Source organism: Hylobates moloch, unplaced genomic scaffold (assembly GCF_009828535.3).
Source record: "Hylobates moloch isolate HMO894 unplaced genomic scaffold, HMol_V3 SCAFFOLD_3, whole genome shotgun sequence".
Lineage (NCBI taxonomy): Eukaryota > Metazoa > Chordata > Mammalia > Primates > Hylobatidae > Hylobates > Hylobates moloch.
Window position 1 is genome coordinate 87,191,813 of NW_026652278.1, and position 22,679 is coordinate 87,214,491.

The 22,679-nt window shown below is 42.6% G+C and overlaps 1 protein-coding gene across 5 annotated transcripts in view; it reads right to left on the reverse strand.

Moving 5' to 3' along the window:
- Positions 1-5,735: 5,735 nt before the first annotated feature.
- BMS1 (BMS1 ribosome biogenesis factor) overlaps positions 5,736-22,679 on the reverse strand; it is a 48,028-nt gene continuing 31,084 nt past the window's right edge. For all 5 annotated transcript variants that reach the window (XM_032143059.2, XM_058436520.1, XM_032143032.2 and 2 more), the window contains 10 exons: positions 20,487-20,560; positions 19,672-19,848; positions 16,753-16,941; positions 16,488-16,668; positions 16,182-16,240; positions 14,972-15,094; positions 13,906-14,053; positions 13,388-13,563; positions 6,715-6,876; positions 5,736-6,271 (listed from right to left, as the gene is read on the reverse strand). In XM_032143059.2, the coding sequence (XP_031998950.1) occupies positions 6,041-6,271; positions 6,715-6,876; positions 13,388-13,563; positions 13,906-14,053; positions 14,972-15,094; positions 16,182-16,240; positions 16,488-16,668; positions 16,753-16,941; positions 19,672-19,848; positions 20,487-20,560 (1,520 nt within the window). In that variant the 3' untranslated portion in view covers positions 5,736-6,040. The remainder of the gene's footprint in view (positions 6,272-6,714; positions 6,877-13,387; positions 13,564-13,905; positions 14,054-14,971; positions 15,095-16,181; positions 16,241-16,487; positions 16,669-16,752; positions 16,942-19,671; positions 19,849-20,486; positions 20,561-22,679) is intronic.

Here is a 22,679-nt window from a genome sequence, read left to right on the forward strand (position 1 = left end):
GAGCCGCGCTGGGGGCACCTGGGAAGGACGCGGTTCTGCAGCCCTTTCCGTGCCTAAACAGGACCGAGGCTGAATTTCTTCGCGTGAGTGGAAACTAAAGCCGGGTCGGGGACGGGGCGCCGGCCATTGGTGCGGTTCCGGCGGCGGGCGCGGGTCCCGGGGGGGGGGGGGGGGGGGCGGCTCAGGCACAGCGGGGGGTCGAGGGCGCAGCGCCAGGAGCGCGGATCCCAGGGGCCCTCACCGCACTAGGTGATGGAGGTGTGCAGCAGCGCCACGAAGCGTTCCACAGGGCACACATACAGCAAAACAGCACGCTGTGAGCAGTAAAGATATGCAAGTTTGTCAATTACACCTTCATAAAGCTGGGGGAAACAGAAGAAAAGGAACCATAACAACAAAAAATAAAGCCGAGAAACATTTAAGGGATTTATTAGTTTGTTTTAAAATAACAGAAGCAAGCCCATTACATGGTAACGTAAGTCGCATATTTTTGTGAGAAATGTTTTCCAAAGCAAAAAAAAAAAATTGTGGGAAAGTGGCGGTGCTTCAGTTGTGCGAGCTGTCACGTCCTAACACAGCCGCATTCTCAGCCCGCTGCCACCCCCCGCAAGACGCTCCCACTTCCAGTGAAAAGAGGTTAATAACGTCTCCTTATTGTCACGAAACATTCTTGACTCGACCTCACCCAGCCGCTGACAGGGTCGTGAAAATCCCAGGGGTCCCTGGACGGCACAATTGAGTGCCACTGGTTTATTGGAGAAGAGTGTGGAGGAGTACTGGGGAGTACGGAAAGGGTCCAGGGAAGGCCGCACCAACCAGTGGTCTCAGGGCCAGCGTCAGAAGGAGCAGCGAGGAGGTGGAGGCCGGCAGGGGGACATAGGAGCTGCTGCATTCCAGGCAGAGGGAACCGCGTGTGTTGAAGACTCCAGGCAAGTGCACCGAGGAATGAAAGGCCACTGTGGCCAGAGCTAGAGGCAGCAGAAGAGAGGCCCTAGAGGAGGGCAGGGGCCAGAGCAGCAGCAAGGCCAGACAAGGGCTGCGGCCTAGAAGCAAAGGGAAGCCATGGAAGGAGCCTCGGAAAGCGACATCAAATTTGCATGTTTAAAAGCCACCCTCAAGAAGTGCCGTCAATCATTAGAGACAGGTATCAGCCAAATAATCACATAAATACTTTTAAAAAACTAAACAATAATTTGGTAATTTCTTGGCTATGACACTAAAAGCACAGGCAACAAAAGAAAAAATAAATTGGACTTCAAAAATAAAAAACCTTTGCGCATCAAAGGACACTATCAGAGTGAAAAGACACCCCAAAGAATGAGAGAAAATATTTGTGGATGGTTTATCTGATAAGGGTTTAATATCCAGAATATAAAAAGAACTTCTACAATTCAACAACAACAAAAAATCTGATTCAAAGGACTTGAATAGACAATTCTCCAAAGAAGGTCTATAGATGGCCAATAAGCACACAGAAAGATGCTCAACATCACTAGTCATTACTGACATGCAGATCACAACAAGATGCAACTTCACACTAGGATGCCTATTTTTTAAGAAACCAATCAACCAACCAACAAAAAAACAGTAATGAGGGTGGTCTAGGCTGTGGAGAAATGAAACCCTTGTACATATTGCTAGAAGGAATGTAAGGAATCCACAGCAGCTGTGGATACAGTGTGGCAGTTCCTCACACAATTAAACACAGAATGACATTTGACCCAGCAATTCCACTTTTACACACAGAACTGAAAGCAGAGACTCACACAGATATTTACACACCAATGTTCAAGCAACATTATTCCCAACAGCCCATACGTCCATCAGCAGATGAATGGATAAGCAACGTGTGGTAAAGACATTCACTGGGAATATTATTCAGCTTTAAAAGGGAAGGAAATTCTGACATATGCTGCAACTGGACACACCTTGAAGACAGTATGCTAAGTGAAATAAACAAGACACAAAAAGACAAATATTGTATGATTCCATTTGCAAAAGTATCTAGAGTAGTCATTCAGAGACAGAAAACAGAATGGTGGTTGCAGGGGCTGGGGGAAGGAGGGAATGAGGAGATGTTGTTTAATGGGTACAAAGTTTCAGTTTGGGATGATGGAAAGGCTCTGAAGATGGCTGCAACAGCACTGTGAAGGTAATTAATGCCACTGACTCATACAATTAAAAATTGGTAAAATAAGTTTTATTATGCATATTTTATCACAAAACAAAAATTGGAAAAAACCAAAACACATACACAAAAAAGCCCACTCCTGCCCCCCCCAAAAAAGTTATAGGACAGGCCACCTGGTCTAAATCTATGACACATCCTTCTCTCTCTACATGCCAGTTGGCAACCTTATTTTAGAATGTCCAAACTTTGCTTAAGAAAAGACTTAAAAGATTCCTCCAAATACACACCCAACCAAAGTTTATCTGATTTTCAATAATAAGGTACCATCCCCAAATATGAAATGCTAAGTCTCATAATAAAACACCTTTGGCATTTAAATGTCCAGCATCTCAACCTTTTGTCTTGTTAAAGGATGATAAAAATGTACAATACTTTAAAACCATGAAATAAACTAGGTAAAACTAAGGAGACACAAATAAAATACAATGTCCTTGCTGAAGACTCTGAATAATGGCTTTAAGAAATACCTGAGTCTGGCAAAATACTAGATACTAGAAGTCAGTACCAAGGGCAATTAAATCGATGCTCTTTTCCCGTCAGCAGGATAAGCTCTGAAGCCTCCAGAGAGCTGAATCAGACCTGGTGGCTTTCCTCTTTGCTCAAACATTTATTTCTGAAATGGCGGGCATGTCACCAAATGATAATACTTAAAGCAAGTTCACAGGTTTTGTCAAAAAAAGAAAACAATCTAGTACATCCACAAATAGGAAACCAAACACACTTGAACACATCTATGATTAAATAAGAATATTTAATGGCATGGAATGATATGTACACTATAGGTTCAATATGTTTTCAAAACATACCCAGCACCTATGGCTGCCTGTGCATAGTAAAAAGATAGAAAGGTATAACAGAATAATTTTTACAATTTACAAAGTTTAATGCAATTGAGAAAGGTTTCTATAAAAATTGTTAAAATATTTTAGAGGGCAAGTGCTTACTTTGCATAGCAATGCTTCAGTTACCTGGAATGCCCTCCTTTCTTTCTTTCAAGCAATTTTATGCAGCACGAAGCTCAGTGGCTCTACTCCAAGTGCCAACAAGGTGAACAACCCAGTTCCTGCTCTCATGGAACTCACATTCTGGTGGAATTTATTTTTGCAACATACTTGTTGACAATATCAAATTAATAAGCCATTAGTATTGAAAAGTAATTTACACACTCTCCAGTCTGGTCCTTAGTTTGATGTATGTCTTCCTATGAGATGGATGCAAACTCACAGCAAAAACCATGTGTATACATACAGCCACATGCCGCATGACGTTCAGTCAAGGACGGACCACATATATGGCAGTGGTTCCACAATATTGTATTTTTGCTACGCCTTTTCTGTGTTTCGATACACAAATGTTTACCACTGTGTTACAACTGCTTACAGTAGTCACTACAGTCACATGCTGCCCAGGTTTGTAGCCTAGGAGCAGTAGGCCATACCACAGAGCCCAGGTGCACAGTAGGCTGTACCATCTAGGTTTTGTTTACACAGACAAAATTGCCTAATGATACATTTCTCAGAATATATCCCCATCCTTAACTGATGCGTGACTGTATTTTACTAACCTGGCCAGGTGGAACCTTCACCAATAAAAATTCTACATGGAAAATGCTATTTATTGTTTCTTTCAGACATTAGAGATTCCTTAACTTTAGTTTTAAATAATCTTGATATACAAACTTTTTATTTCCCTTGTTCTCCAAATATGAAAAACCAAGATTTTTAATATTAACAGGTATGACTTCTGCCTACATACATTGTCTTTGGAAAAGGCAATTATCTGCAACTGTAATTAAACATTCTTTTATTTCCCCCATTGCTAAAGGATTTCACTCTTCTGGCTAAAATATAAAACCATACAATTATAAATACTTATTTGCAATGCTTCTCTTTGAACAAATTTGCTTGTTGTATAAGACACTTGCTGATCACCTTGTAAGCTACTTAAAAACATGGTATGACTTAGAGTGCCTTGTATATTTTAGTTGAATTACAGTTTTGCATTTTAAAATATACCAATTATGCTATATAACAAATTAGTTTTAAATTATAATTGTTATGGGCTTACTATGTGTCAGTCCCCAGGCCTATCAGCATACTGGATGATGAAATTCACAATAGCTCTTGAGGAATAGAGGAAAATGTACACCCAGAGTTGCTCAGAGAGGTCTGGGCGTGTTCCAATTGTCACTTCCCAGGTGGACCCAGCCCTGACAGGATCCTCACATCCTCTTCCCTTCTTATGGAGATACAAAGCTGAGCACCTGTCTGCTGACAACTTTAGGCTTTTAGAGAGCCTCTCAGACTAGGCCAACTGCTCATAATCCTGCCCACCCTCTTTGGCCCCTATGATGTTGTAAAGACAATGTGGTACTCATATCAGCAGCACACATACTGTAACTGGCACAACACAGAGGTCAGCATGGGCCCCATGCACAGATGACACATAAATTCATCAAGTGTTCTACATACATATATATATATATATATATATATATATATATATATAAAATTTTGTTTCTTTGAAACAGGGTCTTGCCCTGTCGCCCAGGCTGGAGTGCAGTGGTGCTACCATGGCTCACTGCAGCCTCAACCTCCCGAGCTCAAGTGATCCTCCTACCTCAGCCTCCCAAGCAGCTGGAACTACAGGTATGCACCACCACACCAGGCGAATTTTTTAGTTTTTGTAGAGATGAGGTTTTGCCATGTTGCCCAAGTTGGTCTTAAATTCCTGGGCTCAAGTGATCCTCCTGCCTTAGCATCCCAAAGTGCTGGGATTACAGGTGTGAGTCACTATGCCCAGCTGCGTTCCATATTTCTACACACCCATGCATACATGGAGGAGTATACGTTGGGGAAAGTAAAGCTGGGGAAAGGTGAATAGAATCAGTGGGCTGTATTGATGTCAACATCCTGACTGTGATATGTGTGAAACGTTACCACTGAGAGAAATTGGGCAAAATATACAACTATATGTGAATCTATGATTACATCGTATAGGATTAGATTCCCCATAACTATATCAACATACAATCATAAAATACATACATCGCCTATGTAATAGTATGATTACATCAATATAATGTTTAATTTAAAAAAAGGCAATGTAGCTAGGCAGGTATAACACATGAACATAATACGGGAAGCCTATCTCACTGATACATATGATTTCCTTGGTCTCTGCACCTCAGACAACAATCTCCTAAGTCTAAAGCTTTAAAAAAGTACTTACTGTTACCTTGTCACTATACTAATGTGCAGAACATATGAAATAAGATAGAAAATGTCCACGAGGGCCAGTGATCAAAGGAGCCCATAGATCCCAGGTGCACAGCAGGCTGTACCATCTAGGTTTCCGTGTCACTCAAACAAAAAACACAACAAAAACACTACACACTCTTTTCTAAAATTTTCCACGAGAGCCGAGGGTTCAAGTGAATATTTCTTTCTCTTCTGGAAGACTCCTCATGAAGGTGGTAGCATAAATAATTATCCACAAAGAATTGTCAGGCATTCATCCCTAATGAAAACTACTAAGCCAAAACTAACAAAAAATATTTTAATGATATTTTTGTAGGACAAAATAATTAAACTGAGGCAGGCAGAGGAAAGTAAGAGAATCCACACAACCACAGCTTACATCACTTTAAATCTTGACAGCCCCAAGTGATAAGAATGAACCTGGTCCCAGAAGCCCAGGCTTCTCTGTTCCTCCTCTTGCAGGCACAGTTTGCGTAGAGACATCTCTTGAGCTCTTGCCCACTGACTTATCATTCACAGGCATTCAAACTGTGATGTTTGAAACTGTCCACCTCTGCAGATCCAGGGACAGTCCCTCCAGTCCAAAGGCTCACTGCAACTGGCCCTCAGCCCCCTTCAAACTGGACTTCTGGTTTCTTCTTTCCTTCTGCCCCTGAATTCGGAAGAGCTTCTTCCTGAGGTCCTTCTGCCGCTTCAGCTTCTCTTCCTCCTCCTTCTGCTTGGCTCTGAAGTGCTCTTTATTGTGCAGGTGCCGCTGCTCCTTGGCCTTCTTCATCTTCTGACTGTGCACCGTACTCAGAGCATCCAGCAGCGCAAGGATCTGACAAGGACAAAAGCCGGTGAGTATCAGAATGCTCTCAGCCACCACACACTCGCATCCTAAGCACTAAGACTAGAGGCAACCTACGATCCAAATGAATATTACCTGCACGAAAATGCATCGTTCACTAGGAAGTCATTGTTGGCATGGAGACACAGGTGTGATTGCATTTTACCTTTACCACCTCTGTTCATCATTCTGTGGACACTGTGTGCAGCTAACCAAGACAGAAGGGTTCCCCAGCCATGTGCCTGTTATCCCCCATCAAAAGAACAGGGCAGAGCAGGACCAGGCAAAGGAAGGGAAATGGACTCTGGCTCTTCCTCTGACTTTAGTTCCAGTGCCCTGAATAACTGAGACTGCAGTAGAAACAGGAAGTGTGCTACTGAGAGTGTTCTTTTCCTATCTAAATGCAGCGTGCAGTACAGCATGGGCAACAGTACCTTTCTTTCATGAGGCTCACGTATGACAGCCGGTCTCCGCCTGTCCTTTGGCACCTTGCCTGCCTTTGCTTGGGTCTTGGGCTTGTTCTTAAATGGCAGGGCCTTCTGCAAGGCTTTTGGAATGTGCAGTGAATTAAAATGTTTCTTTTGCCTCAGGATTGGCTGAAAAGAAAAATAAAGACTGTGACATATTCAAATTATGATCAATGTGCATTTAAAACTTCTGCATAAAATCTTCTCATTGGGTTGACTTTTCCACAAGATCAGTAACACCAGAGTCTGCTGGCCCTGAGAAATCAGGACTCAATCATCCGCCAAGTATGAACTGCCTCAGTGGACACCCACAATTCTCAGTAAACAGTAAAGAGAGGAACAGAGAGCTTATACTTACAACTCTCCCCCCGAAACCCACTGTGCCTATTTCTATGGTATGGTATGAGGTCTCAACAAAACAGATGAATAGATCCCAGTTTCTTTTCATGGAAATTTCAGGCCTTGTCTTTGGGCCACTGAGGTGCTTATTTCCCAGACTAACAAAAATAATCTAGCTTTTTGTCTTGACTATCAACCACTCTGGATGTGGGTTTTTTTTTTTTTTTTTTGAGATGGAGTCTCGCCCTGTCGCCCAGGCTAGAGTGCAGTGGCGCGATCTCGGCTCACACAACCTCCACCTCCCAGGTTCAAGCAATTCTCCTGTCTCAGCCTCCCAAGTATCTGGGACTATAGGCGCATACCACCACACCCAGCTAATTTTTGTATTTTCAGTAGAGATGGGGTTTCACCATGTTGGTCATGCTGGTCTTGAACTCCTGACCTCAGGTGATCCACCTGCCTTGGCCTCCCAAAGTGCTAGGATTACAGGCATAAGCCACCATGCCCGGCCCACTCTGGATTTAAGGACAGTTCTTCCTTCAATCAGCAGCCAAAGAGTCCTGATTCCTGATTGTAATTAAGAAGTTTAACTTGGTATTCTATTTCTGATGGAAGGATGGCTAAAAGAAGGGAGACTCAAACAACAGATGAAGGCAAAATACTCTGTACTGAATTTTCAACGTAATCTTAAATTCTATGTTTAATTGAGATGACCCAAATTCTTTTTTTCTTTTGAGATGGAGTCTTGCTCTGTCGCCCAGGCTAAAGTGCAGTGGCACGATATCGGCTCACTGCAACCTCTGCCTCCTGGGTTCACGCCATTCTCCTGCCTCAGCCTCCCAAGTAGCTGGGACTACAGGCGCCTGCCACTACACCTGGCTAATTTTTTGTATTTTTAGTGGAGACAGAGATGACCCAAATTCTTAACTGCCTCATAAATACTGTTAATAAATTGAAAGTTTTGCCCTAGGCTTTTATTAAAGTCAACTATATAGAACAAGTTTTTCCTATCTTGAAATGTATTAATGTATTATTAAAGAGGTCATCCCCAATAATATTCCATATTCTGTGTTTAGGAACCCCAATTGTTTTCGAATTCAAGAATTCAGAGAAATCTACTTGTTACAAAAGAGTAGAATGGATAATGGGCACCACATCCTGAAGTGTATTTTAATAAAAATTCATGTAAGATGGTTCAAAATTTCATTAACTACTTTATATACAAAGAAATGTCTGGGAGACTTCTGTTTCCAGCAGAGTGGCAGACTGATGCCTTGAACAACCCTCTTATTACAAAACTGAATACTCCACATGAAAACAAATCTTTTCAAATGCATTGTTAAGCTGTGAAGAGAATAACGAAAGTTCTAAGAAACCAAAATCTAAATGAAAACACAAGTCCAAGCAGGCACTGAAAACCTAAAAAAAAAAAAAAAAAAAAAAAAAAAGACTGAAGAGGCCAATTGTTGGCAAGCATGTGGAACAGCAGGAACTCTTTAAGCTGCTGCTGGTGGTGGAGGCCAAGCCGCTGTGCTCCCAGAACACGACACAGAAGCCTCCACACTGAAGCAGAGCACAGGTGCCCTGGAGTCTCCACCCCACCCAGGGATCCTCCAGCAGAAGTGTGTGTGCCCCTGCATACCTGCAAGTCCCATATCCAGACCTAGTGTTCAGGGCCGTGGGATAACGGCCAAAACTAGGAAATCATTTTACTCATCAATGGATAAAGGGTGACACAGTCATATAATGGAACTCAACAATGACAATAGATCAATGTCTGCCATAGACAAGAACATAGATGTGTTCTGTAATACTGAACCAAAGAAGCCAGGCTAAATAGAATGTGCTGTATTTTATAAAAGTCAAAACCAGGCAGAACAAATCTACATCAGGAACTGGGAAGGCAGCTATTTTGTGGGTTGGGGCGGCAGTGCCTGGGAGAGGCCACAGGGCGAGGCTACTGCTTGGTCTAGGGCGTGGCAGCCTGGTGTGCTAGTTCATCTAGCTGCACACTTATGATTTGGGCACTCTTCTGTATGTACATTAACATTTCAATAAAAAGCTTATTAAAACATTAAAACTTTCAGAAAAATCCACATTGCTTCAATAGAAATTAGCACATTAACGTTTAAAAAATACATGTATACGGTGGGGGAAAAAATAGTTCAAAAGAGTACCCAGTGGAAAGTGTAAGAGGGAGTGACGCCAGCAAGGGGCCGATCAATAGCCCCTTGCGCTCATCCCCTGACAAAGACAGCCAAAGCAGCAAACAGCTATATTTTGATGAAAGTCACTAAAGGAGAGCCCCAGAGTGTATCAAGGAGTAGCAGAAATCCAGTAGAGCACAGAACACCAGGATGGTCACATAAAGGAGGGAAGGAAACATCTGGCCTCCACAACCCATTCCCCCAGAGGGATCAACCTGAAGCAGAGGGGATGTCTCCCTGCGGGGATAAGGAAGCAAGAGGGGCCCAGCAGCCCCAGCACTCCCCTCAGAGAAGGAACTGACATTGTGCCCCACCCCCATGGACCAGCTGCTGCTGCAATGTGCCCTCTTGGACCTGGACCACTTCAGGAGCATGTCCTGCCCAGGGTGAGCAGCCACCACACCCTTCTTCCATCCTCAGGCTTTGTTGCTCTGTATCACCCCCACCTAGTGGCCCACCACCCCCGAGCTGCTGTTACACTGTCTTAGGCCATTTAGTGTGGCTGTAACAGAATACTTGAGACTGGGGGTAACTTATTTTATAAAAAAGGTTTATTTGGCTCACCCTGCTTGTGTCTGAAAAGTCCGAGATCGGGCAGCACATCTGGCGAGGGTCTTGTGCTGCTTCATCTCATGGGGAAAGTGGAAGGGGAAACAGGTGTATGCAAGGGGCTCACATGGCAAGAGAGGAAACATGAGAGTCTAGGAAGCTGAACTGACTCTGATAACAATCCACTCCTGGTAATTAATCCAGTCCCATGAAAAGGCATTAATCTATTCATAAAGGATCTGCCCTGTGACCCAAATACCTCCCACTAGGCCTCACCTCCCACATTTGGAATCAAATTTCAAATGGATGAAACTTCAAATGGCTGGTGGGAACAAACGATGTCCACATCACAGCATACACCCCACCCTGCGGGCCCACGCTGCTGTGCCCCTCCCCTCCCAGCTGCCATTGTGCCTTGCCCCTTGGAGACTGAGCTGACTTGGTGCCCTGCTTTCCAGGGAATCAGTGCCTTGGCCAGTCTGAGCAGTCACACCCCCACTGCACGAGAGCTGAAGCACTGCCCTGCTTCACAGGGAATCAGTGTCTTGGCTGGGCTGAGCAGCCACACCTGCCAGGGATGAGCCAACATGGCACCCCCATATCCCAGGAAAATGGCATTGGCTGAACTGGGGTACCTTGCCCTTCAGGACAAACAACTGTAGAACCCTGCTTCCTTGGAACTGGACTAGCCCTGGAGAATCTGAGTTGCCCAGGCACCTGCCTCCCCAGGGAGAGAAGTAGTTGCTGCACTGGTCCCTGCCCCCGAGGGCCCAAGCCACAGTAGTGCTCCACCATTCTGGGGTCCTTGCTGATGCTGTGCCTGACCTCACAGAGACTGAGATGCTGCTGTGTCCCACCACTGCAGGGTCCAGAGTCACTACCATGTCACTACCATGTCCAGGGTCACTCCCATCCCCTGGGAGTTTACTTCTTAAACTCTTCGCAAAAATAGAGTGAGAGGAAATAATTCCAAACACATTTTACCAGGCCAGTATCACCTTAATACCTAAGCCAAACCAAAACACACACACACACACACACACACACACACACACACACACACACACAAAACAAACAAACAAAAACTACAGGTCAACTTCTCCAATAAATTAAACACTGATGCAAACATCCTAAAAAAATTTTAGCAAATAGAATTCAACAACACATCAAAAACATTATACGTCGTGTTTAAGTGGGATTTATCCCTGGCATGCAAGGCTGGTTTAACATATGTAAATCAATCAATGGGATATATCACATTAACAAAATGAAAGATAAAACGACATGGTCACCTCAATTGATGCAGAAAAAGCATTTAACAAAGTTTAGCAACCTTTCTTGATAAAACCTCTTAATAGTTTATGTATAGAAGGAAAGTTCCTCAACATAATAAAGACCATTTATGAAAAACCCACAGTCTACATCATAGTTAGTGGGGAACAACTAAAGCTTTTCCACTAAGATTGAGTATAAGATAGGGATGGCCAGCCTCATCACTTTTATTCAATAGAGTACTTGCAAGAGCAATCAGATGAGAAAAAAAAGGCAACTAAATTAAAGAAGTAAAATTATCTCTATTTGCAGATGACAAGATCCTTTACGTAAAAAACTCCAAAGATTCCACAAAAAACTGTGAGAACTACTAAATCAATTCAGTTAAGCTGCAAGGTATAAACTCAACATATAAAAATCAGTTGCATTTCTATATACAAATAACCTAGCTGACAAAGAAATCAAGAAAATAATCTCATTTACAATAGCATCAAAGAAAAACAAAAACTTAGGAATAAATTTAACCAAGAAGGTGAGAGATGTGTACACTTGAAAACCATAAAACATTGATGAAAGAAATTTAGACATGAACAAATGGAAAGACATCCCATGTTTATGGATCAAAAGAATTAATATTGTTAAAATGTTCACACTACCCAAAGCAAATATACAGATTTAACACAATCCTCATCAAAGTTCTGATGGCATTCTTCACAGAACAGAATAAAACAATCCTGGCCAGGCACAGCGGCTCATGCCTGTAATTCCAGCACTCTGGGAGACCGCAGCGGGTGGATCACGAGGTCAGGAGTTGGAGACCAGCCCAGCCAACATAGTGAAACCCTGTCTCTACTAAAACTACAAAAATTGGCCGGGCATAGTGGCACGTGCCTGTACTCCCAGCTACTTGGGAGGCTGAGGCAGGAGAATTGCTTGAATCCAGGAGGCAGAGGTTTCAGTGAGCCGAGATTATGCCACTGCACTCCAGCTTGGGCGACAGAGTGAGACTTCGCCTCAAAAAAAAAAAAAATAAATAAATAAATAAATAAAGGAAAGAAAAGAAAAGAAAAAACAATCCTGAAACTCATATGGAACCACAAAAAACCCCAAACAGCCAAGAGATTACTGTGAAAGAAAAAGTTGGAGGCATCCCACCTCTTGATTTAAAATTGTATTACAAAGCTATAGTAATCAAAACAGTATGGTGCTGGCATAAAAACAAAAAAATAGACAAATGGAACAGAACAGAGACCTTTGAAATAAATCCAAACATATACTGTCAACTAATTTTTGACAAGGGCAAACAAGACAACACAATGGTAAAAAAGATAGTCTCTTCAATAATAGGATTTTCACATGCAAAAGAATAAAATTGGACCCTGATCATACACCATACACAAAAATCAACTCAAAACAGATACAAGACCAAAGACCCAAATAAGACCTGAAACCATAAAACTCCTAGAAGAAAACATAGGGGGAAAGTCTCTTGACATTGGCCTTAGCAATAATTTTTTGGATATCGTACCACAAGCCAGGCTACAAATGTAAACATAAACAAGGAGGACTGCATCAAACTAAAAAGCTTCTGCACAGCAAAGGAACAACCAACAAAATGAAAAGGGAACCAACAGACTGGAAGAAATATTTGCAAACCACATATCTGATAAAGTGTTAATATCCAAAAATCAGTAAAGAACTCTTACAACTTAATAGCAGAAAAACAACCCAGTTGAAAAATGGGCCAAATAGGAAATGACCAATAGGAAATGGGGAGATGTACGTTAAAATAATACAAAGTAGCAGACATGTAGGATGAACAAGTTAGAGATCTAGTGTACATCATGAGGGCTATAGTTAATAAAAATGTATTGTCTTTGGGATTTTTGTTAAATAAGTAGATTTTAGCTGTTCTTGTCACACACACAAAAATCTAACTATGTGAGATGGTAGCTATGTTAATTTGCTTCACTACAGTAACCAGTTTACTATCTATATGTATCCTTTAAGATCATGTGGTCAACCTCAAATATATAAAATAAAATTTATTTTAAAAAAGAAAAGTTTGTCTTCAATCCAGAAAGAACCACTATTACCATTTTTGGTGTTCCATTCCAAAATATCCCACAAATATACAATTGTTCAATCAAATTTAACATTAGACTTTATACTTGAACATTCAAAGCACGTAAGAAATTATAGAAAAGTGTCTGTGTGACTCCCTGTCTGTAGAGCACAGGCTTCATCTCCACTAACACATACATGACGAGTACCTTATACAGAGAGTCCTTGTTCGCCTTTAGTCTGACACCGTGGGCGAGCCTGAGTTGGCCCGTGGTCCGCATTCCTGACCAGGTGTCTTTCTCACCCACTGGTTTCAACAAAGATGTTACTGGGTTATAGAAGGCTGGGATGGAAACAGGATACCAAGTTCGCATGAAGACAATATCTGAAAAGAGGTAATTTACTTTAACATTTTCAAAAGAAGATTCATATCCATATTGTGAAGAAACAAAGAACAAAACCTTCACTCCAAACTTCTCTACGTGGCTGCCAAGTATTTGAAGGGAAAGCTTGCTAAGGAAACTATTCTCATAGATCATAGAACTGTTACTGGGTGTGGCCAGGGCACTGCAGACACAAAGCAAATGGGCATACCGCATAAGACGGGGAGATCTAAGGCTGAAGCTGCTCAACTCTCTAGAGACCTGACTCCAGCCTCTTGTCATACTGGCTAGAAGTCAAGCATGAATGGTAACACCCTGCCCTGAACACTACTCAAGACACTCACCACTCATCAGCAGCTTATCCTCAAAGCTGGCCCGGAAAGCTCCTTCTGGAGCTCGGAGTGCTTTCTTGATCTGCCCCCTTATCCCACTGACAGTTCGAATCACAGCACCTTCAAATTTGGCCACTTCCAAGGCAGAATTAAACATTCCCTACAGGTATAGCAAGATAAAAACACACACACACACAAAATCATATACTTTATGCTTTACTTCTTACTTCAAACATACATCCTTGATTAAAGAACAAAAACAACTCATTGAAGGGTGATAAAATAATCAAAATGTATTTGCCCCTGAAAGTGGAATTACTACCTCAAAAAGAATACAACTCTTTCATTTTCCCCAAAATAATCGTGTGAGTTCATGGGCATGCTCATCACTGCTGTCTGTGTGGAAGAGAAGATCGAAAAGGGATTTACTGGACTGAACTGGCTTAGGCAGCCTTTGCTGGCATCTCTCAGACTGGACTGCAGCCCAGATCCTTTTACTCAGGTGCATGCACTTAGAACATGAAAACAGTAAGATAAACGCCGGTGGTATTATTACCTTATATTGCAAGAACATTTTATGACTTCCTAACTCTGTGTTTTCAATAGAAACATCCCCACTAATGAAATTGTCAATAAATGCTGCTCAAACCACCCTCCCCAAATACTGAAAAACAATACATCTGTCTCTGTACCCTTGCCAAGTTGTCTCCAAATGCTTTGTCGATTTTTCTACTGAATGGTTAGACAAACTTGTGATTTTTTTCCCTTTCTTAACACAAATAAAAAAAGTAGGAAACAAAACCTAGTGGATAAAATGACATATTTTCAATATGAGTTCTGTGGCAGTCTCACATGGAAGTCATGAGTAACAGCCTCAATTCCTAAATAGCTGTTTTACCACTGCTTTTTTGAGCATATTTAAGTAATACAGAATATAAAGGAGCAAACAAAATATGAAGTTTATAAAATATTTCAAACACTTTTCTAAAAATATGAGGCCCATATTTTAGAGGTATTTCATTCCTTTTCTCAAACAATATGGACATTTATAAATATGAGAATATATAGATATACAGACCTTAATAAATGAAGTGTTCTTGAAAATTTTATATGGAAAGCCAGTTAGCTTTAATTTCTTCACAATTTTTATGGATTTATCCAGATCAAGGACAACTCCTGTGGCAGCTATCCGAAAATCAGGCTAACAGGAACCCCAAAATTTGAAAATAGGAATAATATCAGCAAGAGAAAAACTTCAATTCTATGTGACACAAGAAATTACCAAAGTGAATTTTACTTACAATTAGCTAAGAAAAACAAGAGAGACCATCTGAACTTGCAACCCAGTGGTTTGACAAAAGCAATCCAAAACTTTAAAGTTGGTAAGCCAAACTAACAAGGGTGACTTGAGGCCGGGCACAGTGGCTCATACCTGTAATCCCAGCACTTTGGGAGGCCAAGGCGGGTGGATCACATGAGGTCAGAAGTTAGAAACCAGTCTGGCCAACATGGCGAAATCCCGTCTCTACTAAAAATACAAAAATTAGCTCGGCATGATGGTGCACACCTGTAATCCCAGCTACTCGGGAGGCTGAGGCAGGAGAACCGCTTAAACCCAGGAGGCAGAGGTTGCAGTGAGCCAAGACCGTGCCACTACACTCCAGCCTGGATGACAGAGTGAGACTCTGTCCCAAAAAAAAAAAAAAAGGGCTACTTGAGTACTTTCCTGAGAGTGATTTCAGAGGATTGTAATTTTACTATAATGATTTATTTGGAACGAAATGGAAAAGAAAAATACAGTTGTAATGTTTAGGAAATTAAAATTTGGACCTCCAGGGCAGATTCCATCTGCTCATTATTCTGCTTTCTTCTCTGTTAAATGGGACCAGTAAACCCTGCCCTGCCTGACTGGTCAAATGAAAATGGAGTGAACAGACTGCTACCCCAGCACGGCTGCAGGGAGTCTCGTGTCTGGCTGGTCTCTGATGGCTCCTCACAACCTCATATAGTGCTTAGCGCATGGTGAGCACTGCTTAAGTACTTGCTTAGATAAATAAATGCAAAAGATGCACAAAAATAGGAAATGTACCATTATAATTCTTCCACCCCCCCTCCTCTAATCCCACACCCTACTGAAAAGGATGTAGGAAGATTAAAAGCAAAGGGAAATTTACTTTATATTAATAAAAATGAGTAATTTTCAACTTAAAGTCTCATGTACATAATAACCCACATTCAGGATATATTTCTCAAACCAATCTGTAAAAGAAATCATCCAAAATAGTTACCATTATGCCACTGACAGACTGTATTGCCAAGAAACCAGTTCCCTGTGGAGTGATAGGGCCTTAAAGGAAAAGGAAAAAAAGAAATATAGCAAATCACAAATTTTAGATTCTAGTTTAACATACTGGATATGGACATTTAGATTTGGATATAGATTTACATATATACTCCAAACCATCTCCCCGCTCCGAGAAAAGAGAAAAAATCTTAGGAGTGGAATTTTATGAAAGGAAAAGCACAAAGCTATAATAACGCAGTCTGTAAGGTTTAATCTTGGCAATAGGCAAGTTATTGTAATCATATTTTACCCCAAAAGGCTGCTCCGCAATGCATGTACTGTGGGGTATACTTTAGAAGCCTTTGTCTTCCATTGTGGTCTTCGATATAATAGAGCGGGATGGTCTGAAACCTCCTCCACCCTACAGAAAATATGATTGGATCTCGGGACTTGAGGATTTTCTTATACCAGCGATGTTTCTTCAGACGCATCTGAGGAGGATGAGAGGGTAAGATGATTGATGGAGGGAAAATCCACAGAGCCTCAGACACCAAATATGCAGCAAAGGGACCCACCTGCACGTATCCGACATTTCCCTCACTGTTGCCCAAGCCACCCAGGATAATGGGGTAATGGGGGTCAAAGTTCTGCACAAATTCACAGGGAACATTTTCAATCTCAACGCGGACGTACATCCCAGGTCGAAAACCCTCATACTGAACTCTGGCTTCATCATCTTGATCTTCAAATTCTGCGCGATTCAGCTGTACATGACAGGGGGGAAAAAAACCTGTATGCTATTATCTGTAATAAACATAAGATTAACATGAACAAATGAGCAATTTCTAAGTAAAGGAACTGTGGACAGAATTATGTAGGCTTTATCCTATTAAAAATACTACACATTTGGCCAGGTACAGTGGCTCATGCCTGTAATCCCAGCACTTTGGGAGGCTGAGGCGGGCAGATCACATGAGGTCAGGAATTTGAAACCAGCCTCGCCAACATGGTGAAACCCCGTCTCTACTAAAAATACCAAAATCAGCTGGGCATGGTGGTGCGTGCCTGTAGTCCCAGCTACTCAGGAGGCAGAGGTGAGAGAATCGCTTGAACCTGGGAGACGGAGGTTGCAGTGAGTTGAGATCGTGCCACTGCACTCCAGCCTGGGCAATAGAGCGAGATTCCATCTCAAAAAACAAAAAAACAAAAAAACCCTACACATTTTACCTCTACAGTCTGCTCAGAATATGTCCCAACCGTTTTCTTCTCTCCTGCTCCAAGGGACAGCAAATGTAGATAACTGTGGAGCCCTGCGTGCCCAAACACTGGAAATGTCCCCAGTCCACACCTTCTTTCCTTCCTCTCCAAACAATTCTTTCACACTTTTCCCGTCTTCAAACACCCACCACTACCCTCACCTTCACTCAGCTGATGGCTGTTTCCTGATTCACTCCAAAACCAAAAGAACCTCCACGGTCAACCCTCTACCAGGGTTTCCTCCCATATCCAGCCTTATCAGAGCTCTGACCTGGCCCATAGAGGAGCTATGTGTGGCTATTTAAATCAAAATTAATTACAATTACATAATATTTAAAATGCAGTTCCTCAATCACACTAGTCACGCTGGAAGTGGTCCATATCAACCTGCGGCCAGTGTTACAATATTGGGAAGCACAGACGTGCATCTCCATGATCACAGAAAGTTCTACGGGCAGCTCAGGCACAGATGATTTGTTCATGCCTCTACTCAGGGCCACACATCACTTGCTCACTAGACACCATCCACTATTCTTGGACTTTATTCCAACAGCTCTTCCCTCTGTTCTCTCTCTTATCTCAAAACCTTTTGATTCCACTTCTTCCACCAACAACTGCTTCATTTCTCTGCTTCTCTCTGCAGCAAAACCCCACAAAAGTTTTCTGCAGTTGCAGCCTCCAGTTCCTCTGCTCCCATTCTCCTACATCCATGAAAATTGGTGCTTGCCAAGATCGCTGAAGGCCTCCACGCTGAAAGCCTCCTCCAGTGGTCAACTCTGCCTTCACCGTAGTTAACATGGCAGTGGGATCTGAATAATGCTTTGCCTCCGTGTACAGCTGGCCTCCTGCGTGCCTGCATGCTCACACTGCTTCTCCCTCTCCCTCCTGGGCACTGCTCAGGCCTCACGGCCGCAATCGCCCCATCTCGCCCATGCCAGTCTTGCTCCTCCCACTCGCTCTGCAGTCACTCCCCGGTCACCTCACAGTGTTAAGTGGCATCTACATGCTGAGGGCTGTACATCTAAGTCCCTGGCCAGACGTCTCTCTCCAGACCTGACACTCCGCTTGTCTGCATGATACTCAGCCGAACCAAACATCATCTTCCCAAAACTGCATCTGCAGAGGGTTTCCTATCTAACTTAACAACAACCCATCCTTCCAGGAACTTCCAGTCGCCATCCTTATTTCCTCTCACCCCACATTCAGTCCACCAGGAAATCCTACTGACCTAGCTTCCAAATAAAGTCTATCCGGGTTTGACTCTTTGTCTCATCTCCACTGTCAGCCCTCTGGTTTGTGCCACCTGACTGATCTCTTGGCAGAGTGATCTGATTACCTGAATGTCTCTCCTCTGCTCAAAACCCTCCAAGGACTCCCATTTCAGAGTGCAACATTCAGTCTTTTCCAATGGCCCACAAGGTTCTAGGTAATTTTAAATTGTAAATGGTGTGAAGCAAAAACTTCAGAGTTAGCCTTGTCATGCCTTTCAAAGGTCAACACAGACTAGCAACCACTAAGCTAATGCCTAATCAGGAGATAGTCCTTTGACTAGATGAAGACCTAGGATGAAACTCCGTTTCACAAATCATATACCTAATCTGTTCCAGCTTACACAGGCACTCCTGGCCTCACTACCAAGACGCAACTCAGATGCTCACCATCAACTGTACACACGTTTCTGTGTCTGTCTCCTTCAGAGTGAGATCACTGCCTCCAGCAACCTGCTCAGCACCCCCAGGCAGGAGGGCTACACCATCTCCCTTTATCTCCGCATCTGACCTTATACTCCACATGTCCTTCTGAACTCTGACCAGGATGAGTTTTCAGAGCACTTTCCCTGGGAGCTCTGGTGTGTCCATAAGCCACATGGGCCACTGATCACCTGCCAATCAAATCAGGGAGCAGTGTTCGGAATAGGCAGCCAATGCTTGCACTGAAATGAACACACTGTCTCAGATCACTACGTTGTAAAAGTCTCAAAAGTAGAGACCATGTCTCAGTCATTTCTGTTTCCTAATTCTTGTTACAAAATAGGTATGGATCATTTTCTGGTGACCTTCTGACAGCAGAAACAATAAGCTCACTGCATGAATAAACACACTCACATGCATCTCTACCCAGGAGTCCAAATGAAAGGCACAGAAGCAGGATAGGAAGCAGGGACCCAAAGAAAGTCAGGGATTCCTGCGCTATATGATAGTCTTGACAAGGGGCTGAGAGGAACTGAGGTTTCTCACCTGTGCTTGTTTCTGCATTTCTCCTTTAAGATCATCAAAATATGTGCTTTCTCCTTCATCATATTCTGCATCAAACATCTCTTTCAATTTTCTCTTCTTATCCAAATGCTTTTTCTTGGCACTTTCTTCTTCGTCAGGGTCAATTTCTTCCTTAACTTCTTTCTCTATATCTTCATTCTTAAATTTCCAGAAGAAAAAATCTTGTGTATGTTTATGAAGGTCTTTTCTTTAAACATTAGATTTTTTAAAGTTCTATTTAAACAAAAATCTTAGCAAAAATGTTATCATTATCAATAAAACAAAACAAAACACAACCTTTGTCTCTGAATAACATGGTACTGCTACAGGAAATGGTTACATCTGCATTACAATTAGCTGCTATTCCTTAAGCTGGCTGGGAACACAAACTAGAATAAAAATAACAGACGTGTCCCTCATCCAGATGCTTCCAGACCCTGTTCTAAAGAAATATTAGGGAGAACAGGGACTTCATTCTTTTAAATGACACTTAAATTTAAAAAGAGGAGAATGATGGCAATGGTTGAACGTAAGTCTGAGAAGCTAAGACTTCTGTGAGTGAAAAATCACAGTGGACTTGGCAAATGACTATGGCAAGAAACGGTAGTAACTGTCATCCAAAACTTAACAAGTAAACAAGAAAGCTTCTCTTTGGTCCCCACATCCCCACCCTTTAGGAAGGAATCTGTTCATCCAGTCTGCAATCTTCACACATCACAAGTAAGATTTGCATTTCTCAATGTGGGCCTCTCTCAGAACACAATGACCAAGAACAGCCAGCTACGACAAAGTCATACCTGAGTATTGGGGCCTGATTTTCCCTTGTGCACGTCCCCTGTTTCCAAGTCTTCAAAGTCACCGTAGAGCTCCTCTGGGAAAAGAACACCCAAAGGCTGCTCTGTGAGCCAGGCATGCATGTGCTGCTGGCCCCACCCACCACAGGCCCACAATTCGCTCCGCGTTCCAAGCCTCATTCTCACTGTTCCCGTCACTACACACACAGGCAAAACTTTGCACTAGGGAATGCTTCGTAAAACAGTTAGTATTTCATCATCTGTTTAGGTAAACTAAATGGACCCAATCCACATTTCCGTACTTCACGTCAAAATCCCAATCTCAATTTTTCCAGTATAGATAATGGACACTCTTTTGTTTTTGTTTTTTTTTTTGGAGACGGAGTCTCACTCTGTCACTCAAGCTGGAGTGCAGTGGCACAATCTCAGCTCACTGCAACCTCCGCCTCCTGGGTTCAAGCAATTCTACTGTCTCAGTCTCCCGAGTAGCTGGGATTATAGGTACCCGCCACCAGGCCTGGCTAATTTTTGTATTTTTAGTAGAGATGGGATTTGACCACATTGGCCAGGCTGATCTCGAACTCTTGACCTCGTGATCTGCCCTCCTCAGCCTCCCAAAGTGCTGGGATTACAGGCATGAGCCACTGCACCCAGCCAATGGACACTCTTTATGAAAGACCCAGAGGTCTATCTGTGTCCCCCAAACGAATAATTCAAAGAGTGAATAGAAAAGCCCCACACTGATACCAGCACATGTGAAAAGGAGTCTCAATGTAAGTTCAACACAACACAATCGTGTAACACACCTAGGGGAAATTTTAGATTTTATAAAACATAGCATTTAGATTAAGAGTAGAGCCCCAAACCACACCAAACCCATGGGAAGAGCTTCTTCACTCATTCATTCCTTCATTTGTTTTTGGAGCTCTGGGCTCAATTATAGTTCCCACTCTTAAAAGAAATAGACAAGTAAGGCTGGGTGCAGTGGCTCACGCCTGTAAACCCAGCACTTTAGGGGCCTGGGAGGCAGAGGTTGCAGTGAGCCATAATTGTGTCACTGAACTCCAGCCTGGGTGACAGAGTGAGACCCTGTCTCAAAAAAAGAAAAACAAAAGAAATAGGCAAGTTAAAACTCATTTGGGAAAGCAAAGTTTAGAAGGCTGTTAAAACATTTTCACATAAGGGCCAAAGAACCAGGTAGAAGTTACAAAAGATAGGAAGCTCCTATTTGTAATAAAAGCAAAAAAGGATAAAATAGGAATAAACCTAACAAGAAATGCACCAGAACTTTATTTTTTTAAAAAAGAAGAAAAGCTTTAATATGCTACCAAAGGACAAAAGGAATAGCATCACTACCAACACTCGTAAGTGCTCTCCACACCAGGCACTGTGTTAAGTACTTAAAAGAAGAAAAGCTTTAATATGCTACCAAAGGACAAAAGGAATAGCATCACTACCAACACTCGTAAGTGCTCTCCACACCAGGCACTGCGTTAAGTACTTTCCCTGCCTTAACCACATTCTTCAACCCAAGGAAGTAGGTGTTGTAAATATTGTCTACTGAATAATGATATGTCCTCATTTGAAAAGAAAGACTTAACATCACAAATACGCCAGTTCTCCCTTTAGCACAGTTACAACCCGAAACCACCACTAAGGATTTCTGGTCTACAGAAGATAACACATTATACTCTCCTAAGAAATGTAACCTAAACTCTAGAAATAATAGACAGGAGATGATCAACGGAGAATTCTGAAAGGTGGAAAGAAAAAGGCTGCTGAGGGACTCTAGGACGAGGGAATGCATAGTGGCCAGGTGTCTCCCTGGGCCCATCCAATAGGAAGGTGACCCAGGCCCAGAGTTTCCCAAGTCCCAACGTAGCAATAGAAGGCAACCCAGGCAGACTCAGTCCCCCCAGATCAAAGGAGATTCCCCACAACAAGAAAACCAGCTCCACACACCAAGACAACCACCATTCCCCACCCACCTAGCTGCAGCAGGTGGCCCAGCCTGGGGCAGCTCCCCTGTTCCCTCAGGTGGGCAACAGCAGGGACTGGTGGGAGAATCCTAGTGATACATATAAGCCAAACAGACCAAAATAACACCATGAAGGCTCTGAAATTAAATTGCCATTGGAGTCACAGCCCACAAAGTAGACCAGGACCTACAGACTAAACCTAAACAGGAGGACTTCC